This window comes from Mastomys coucha, unplaced genomic scaffold (assembly GCF_008632895.1).
Source record: "Mastomys coucha isolate ucsf_1 unplaced genomic scaffold, UCSF_Mcou_1 pScaffold23, whole genome shotgun sequence".
Taxonomy (NCBI): Eukaryota; Metazoa; Chordata; class Mammalia; order Rodentia; family Muridae; genus Mastomys; species Mastomys coucha.
The window spans coordinates 48,081,622-48,088,032 of NW_022196906.1; the positions used below are offsets into that span (position 1 = coordinate 48,081,622).

Sequence of the window (6,411 nt, forward strand, 5' to 3'; positions counted from 1 at the left end):
CCCCCGCCCATCTCGGTGAGGTTAAAGGTCAACGAAGTTGAGAAGAGGTGTAAACTAAGACTTACTCGAGCACTTCCAGGTAAGCCGAAAAGGGAAACAACTGAAAAATCTCACCAGCTAATCATGACAAATATATTGACTTCTTATACACACCTTGCAATTTTTACCCTACAAAGCACTAGGACCCATTGTTCAGTAGGATTTCTAAAGATAACCCAGGTTGTATTTCTAGGGGTTTCAGGTGATGAATAACAGCTTCCATTTACTGAAATGACCAAGAACGCGGTCCAGGTATTATTTACTTGATCTTGGTAGTGCTATGGTTGGAAAGTGAAGTTACCTGCCCCTGAGTGAGACACTAAGGTCTTCCTCATCCTAGAGTTTATTTTCTTAACTTTATAAAGTTACATTGTATGTACAGATGAGATGGCAGTCTTTACAATTCAACTGGTTACAAAGTAAGCAATTGTGCCTTTCTCAGGAGCTCTTTGTTGCGTTTTCTCTGTTACAGACTCATTTACCTGGAGGAGGTACTGGTATGGAGAAGAACGCAAGTTTCCTGTAAGGACAAAGGACAGCCTCTATGGATAAATGTCTACCTTTTAAATTCTCTCTGAATTTGCAACAGTAGCTTCCAAGCAGAGCGAGATGGAGAGACAGCGCTGATTCTGAAGAAGCTTTGTCACTAAGGGGAACACTTTCAGACTGAAAATAATGAGTGAGACTAAATGCCATTTAGCATAATGGCTCATGACATTAAAATAAATGTTCAAGTCGTGAGACACAGGAAAGAAGGAATGAGTGCAGACAACAGTAAGGTGCAAACAAACAGGACAGCTTGTGAGCGCTGGCTGCCCTTCTCTTCCAGGAGCATCTGACCTGTGAGTGACAAGGTGCCGCTGCTGCTAGCTGTGTGGCTCACACAGACTGTCAGTTACTGGGACAGGCAGTGACATTTAGAGCTGAAGCAGGCTGGAAGGGTGAGCACACTAGGATGTATATGTATGCATTCCTTAGCTCTTCTTCTGTCTAAGTACTAAGAGTTCCTCCTGCTCACATCTCCCTTTAAGGAATCTCATTACCTTCCTCCCCTATCCCTCAATTTCCTAGCTTCCACCTACAGAATAAGTCAGTGGGCTGTGACAATGTAACTGAGATTTCTAAAGTGTCAGTGACAATGTGTCTGGTGTCCCTCTAGCCCAAGCTCTGGCGATATAGTTGGATACACACTGATATCCACTAGAGACACCTACTGGATTACATGATTAAAGAAGATCCAAAAGCCACCTGTGAAGTGAAATCTTGGTGCCTTACAGTCATAGAAACATATAGGCATGCAAATAGTGCTTATGGACAGCACCAGCATCCACACACTACACCTAGCAGGAGTCCCTTGCAGAGTTACTGGAATCTTCACATACAGGCACCTCCCTTGCTGCCTACCTTACCCCAGGAAGCCTACCCACTCCTCCTGCAGCTAGGAGAGGTGCCTCCCAGGGCCCACAGCAGGGAACCTGGACCTCTGCAAAATGGAGATTAAAAAAAAAAAAAAGGAAAAACTAACAACAACCAAAACCATTTGGCTAGATGCTATCCTAGCCTGATTCCTGACTATGCGATCCCTACAGGTCTAATAGACCTTCCGGAACTGCTCCCCACTGTTGGCTCTCGGGTGTGCCCTTGGGAAGCGTGAAGATCTGACTGTGTACAGGTTTGTGCTAGGAGACTCACAGCAGACAGTCATAGTCTGTGACAAGCAAACTTTGAGGGCTGTGCTGGGTGCACAGAATGATGACTGTAGATAAAAAGTGAGTGGTCTTGGACCCTGGACCCCAGGGAAGGGCCTGAGGGGCGAAGCCTGATGGTGGAGGTAGGGTGAGCAAGGAGGAAAATCGACCTAGGGTTGTGGGCAGCTTCTTCCTGTTGCTCAGTACTGGGAAGAGGCAGTTTTCTAAATAAGCATCCTCCTATCCTATGCTTCCAATTCCTATTGATTATGGAAAGCCGGTGGAACCTCTTAAAGGAGAAGGCGTGTCACTTTGGGACCCCGCATGGGGGTTCTCCTCCGCTAGCCACGCCACAGGGATGGGTTAGCACTTCTGCACCGGTTTGCCCAGCAGTCTCGGAACCTCAGACATACGCCCAGCCAGGAGCCCTTATCTACCCACGAGTCTTTTCTGCCTACCGACTCTGAAGCGTGGTCTCACCGCCCCAGGATGGCAGACTAGGCAACACATGGGAAGTTACTTCAGTTCGGTTTCCACTGAAAATTACAAAACGCAAATATCTTAAGCTCTCCTTTCCCCCACCCCCACCTTGCAGTGCGCCCCAAGGCCTCCGCTGGAGACCCTGCCGCTGTGCGATCCACGGGTAAAATGTCCCTCCGGTCTCTCCGAAGCACCTAAGTGCAGTGGGGTGGGAGGACGCCCCCAAATCAGTCCCCAGTCTCGGCATGGAAGGGTTCAGGCTGCTGGGGACCGGCCTTCTGCCCCACAGCTCCAAGAAATACTCTCGATTTCCTGCGCTGGCCTCCCCTCCTCTCCAGACCCAGCCCTCCCAGCAGGGTTGCCCCCTCGCTACCTGCAGCAGTCCCGGGCTCGCCCTCGCTCTGCTCTCCAGAATCTGAATCCATACTGTGGGCTGCCGCCCGCGCATCCACCACCGCCCGCCTGAGGGGCGCTCCTGGCTCGGGTGGACGTAGCACACACGGTATGGGCTGCAAAGAGTATGGAGCCCGGGCGATGCAGAGTGGGCAGTGTGTGGCCAGACACTAGGGCCAGGGGGCGGCTCCGAAGAGGACAAGCCTGCTCCAGTGGCCCGCCCGCCGCCCGCCAGTGCCTGCACGCGAGGGTAGAGCCCCGGGGGTGGGGGTGGGGGTGGAGCGGGGAGGGAGGCTGGGGCTGGTGGCGGGTAGGGTATGAGGGAGGGAGAGGAGGAGTGTCCAGTGCTCCTGGCTGGGATTAAGTAGCCAGGGTTCCTCTACACCAGGAGCCCTGGACTGGGAGCCTGGTGAGGTGGTGCGGGGCCAGTACTCCCCTTCTTTGGGTGTGGCAAAGTTTGCAAGACTGTCTAAGTGCAAATGCACCTCTCTGTCCACAGAAAAAAGGTGTATTGTTAGGTTTAAGGTTGTGAAGAGTTTTTGTTCAACTTCACCACTTAGATGCTTTGAGGGAAATCTGTGTGTGTGTGTGTTGCCTTGCGTTGGGAGGGGAGCGAATAGTCTTGCAGGAATTTTGTGGGAAGTGTAACGCCGGTTCGCTTGTGAAGGAACAAGCAGGCGGCCTGTCGCCTGGTAAGGAAGTAAACCTCTAGTCAGGTAGTGATAACTCCCCGCAGTTCAGACGCCTCTCGGTGTGGGCGTGGCTTGTGGAGCTGGTTCGGAGAGTTGGGTGAGCGCCCAGCCTGATTTGGCCTGGAAGGCTGGACCCGCCCTGCCAATCAAGCTGTTGAGCCAAGTTTTGCCTCCAGCACAAGAGGCATGAATTGATTTTTAAAACGTTTTTTTTTTTTTTTTCTGGGGTGATGGCTTAGTGGGTAAGAATGCTTAGTGTTTCAGCATGGGGGGAACTGAATTAAAAAGCCCTCCATGGTCCCTGCAGGTGTCTGTAAACCCTGTGGAGGGCAGCCACCAGAAGGTTTCTGGGACTTGCTGGATGTCAGCCTTGCTGGATGTCAGCCTAGCTCCAAGGAGAGGTCCTGTCTGAAGGGAGTGAGGAATGTTGGACACCTGATGTCCTCCTCTGGCCTGGGAGCTGGAGAGGAAGCGTTTCTTGCTGATGGGACTAAATGTAAAGTACTAAACGTTCTCAGCATTCCCCTTTCACTTTCTTTTTCACAAAAGCAATTTATTAACTAATCAAGCAAGCAGCCAAGCCAGGAAGAAGCACCTAATGGGAAAAGTGTTCGCTGTTGACTTCTGAGTATCCAACGGGCTTTCATTGTACTCCTCCATTATAGGCTTTAATATTCACTTAGCTGCAAGCCTGCTTCTCATGGCTATAAACTTCCTACAGCAATTGCAAACTATTGACCTGAGAGAAAATTAAGAAGGGAACGCCCACCTAAAGGTGCTAGATTCCCCGAGTATCCTCTGAGCATTCATTTTGTCTGAACTAAGACCCAGAGGTGCATTAGGTTGAACCATTTGTAATTGCATTTTGAAGATTGGAAACATAGTTGAAACTTGGCTATTGTATAGATTCAACAACCTATTGTTAACCCCATTTCACGAGGTCAGAATCTGGGTCTCAGGTCAGTATGTTCATAAGGGAGAACTGACCTCAAGACTGCCTGGAGAGGACAACTGCTACTTACTGCTGTAGTCCAGGGTTACAGGCGTGCTTTGGCTTCTCATATAGACGTAGACCTCACAGAACACTATTGAAACTCTACTTTATGTTCTAGGAAAGAGTTTTCTGGAAGAGCAAACTCATTGGCTTTGGTGATAAAAGTTTTATCTGAGGAAATGCAAAAAAAAAAAAAAAAAAAAAAAAAAAAAAAGAACTATGTAAAATGTGTGTTCTTGGGGAAATGGCCTAACCTCCCTGTCCCCTCCTGCGTTAGCACCTTCTTCACAGTCCCCTGTGAAAGAGTAAAAGAAGTGAGTGTGGAAGCAACTGCTCAATGTTGGCACATTGCTAATGTTTGATAATGGGGAAAAAATAAGTCCTTTGGTCTAATGGATCTTATTTAGAAACAAATAGATAAAAATAAAACCCTAATTTAAAAAAAATAAAAAGCAAAAGAGAATGCAAAATTGGATGCAAGTTAATGCTCAGGAAAGAAACAGCTGGGTCATTTAAAATGTTTGGTGAGTTAGAGCTGATAACTCATGCCCACAATTCCAGCACTGGAAGGCTGGGACAGGTCTGCCAGCCACAAGTTCAAGGTCAGCCTAGGCTGCATAGTGTGTTCCAGGTCAGACTGTCCCACAGGGCAAGGCCTGGCCTCAAAAAATAAATAAGAAAAGAATTTTTAAAAGTTTGTTGTACACGTGTATAGTAGAGGATTGCAAATTTGATCATCAATAGGAAGAGAGGACTTTGGCCCTGTGAAGGTTCTGTGCCCCAGTGTAGGGGAATGCCAGGGCCAATAAGTGGGAGAGAGTGGGGTGGCAGGCATGGGGAGGGGGGAGGCAACAGGGGTTTGTTCTTGTTGTTTTTGTTTGTTTGTTTGTTTTGAGGGGAAACTGGGAAAGGAGAAATTTACATGTAAATAAAGAAAATATCTAAGAAAAAAGAAATAAAAAGTTTACGGAAGCCACTTTACAGAGGAAAATGGCAATGATGATGTCACATGACAGTATTTTGGGCTTAAATGCATTCAGGATGGGGGGTATGTGGCTTAGTGATAGATACTGAGTCAGTCTCTAGCACCATAGGTCTCTTTCTCTGTCTCTATCTCTGTCTCTGTCTCTCTCTCTCTCGAATACACACACACACACACACATACCATCTCTAAATACCTAATCTAAATTTAACAACAGGAATAGAAATTGTTTTTTGTGACTTAGACTTTATTTTCTTGTACTTGGAAGGTATATTTTTGTTTTTATTTGTCTGTACAAGTTTCATGGACTGGTGCTTTCTGAGAATTATGCAGATACAATCAATATCTAACAGCAAAACAATTAAACAGGAACCTTCTTGTTCTGGGATCAACAGAAAAGTCCTGAGAACACGTATTCCCAACACATATATGTCCATCCATCCCAGACCTCTTCTGAATACCAGCTTATTTGAGCTCAGAGGTAAATATTCATGGGTACAGAGAAGGAAGAACCAAAGTGTCCTGAGAGGTCTGCTAGGTAAGTCTTTACATAGCAATCCCTATTCGGTTAGCTGTTCCCAGCCTCATATTTCTGCATAATGAGACAGATGTTGAATAAAATAGTGTATGTGCAGTTAAACAATGGAAGAGAGAGATCCAAACTAAATAACATCTTCATTCTAGTTTCCTATGGAATGCAGTCTGTTGTCATGGGACAAGACAAAGGGAACTGATTGCAGGCATAGGCGTTTAAAGAGAAATGTTAGTAGAATGCACATTATCTGTGCCTCCAGATGGGAAAGCCAGTGTTAGAGAAGGAAGTCCTTAAACAATATCTCGTGACAATCACCCCATGAAGATAGTGAAATTCAAGGTGGATCTTCTCTTTACAAATCCACCCTTGCACTTTTTTTTTCTTTAAAAAAATGTTTGGGAACTGAAAGGGGAACTAGATTTCAGCAGAGCCTTTGTGTATTTTTAGAAGAATAACATCACTCTGCAGACTTGAGTCTTGAGTCGAAGCATCACAAACCACCTTCTCACTGTTTCCACTACATCTTTGGAGCCTGGCAGCTCTTAGGACACGAGAATGTCTAACTTCCATTGGCCATTTTTTTTTAAACTTCAGCAAACAAAATTCCT

General features: G+C 46.6%; 1 protein-coding gene across 1 annotated transcript in view; it reads right to left on the minus strand.

Moving 5' to 3' along the window:
* The window catches only part of Tnfaip8l3 (TNF alpha induced protein 8 like 3), a 40,396-nt gene extending 37,546 nt beyond the window's left edge, over window positions 1-2,850 (minus strand). Inside the window, exon 1 of the mRNA XM_031343731.1 lies at window positions 2,581-2,850. Coding sequence (XP_031199591.1) covers window positions 2,581-2,632 — 52 coding nt within the window. The 5' untranslated portion in view covers window positions 2,633-2,850. The remainder of the gene's footprint in view (window positions 1-2,580) is intronic.
* Between the last annotated feature and the right edge of the window lie 3,561 nt (window positions 2,851-6,411).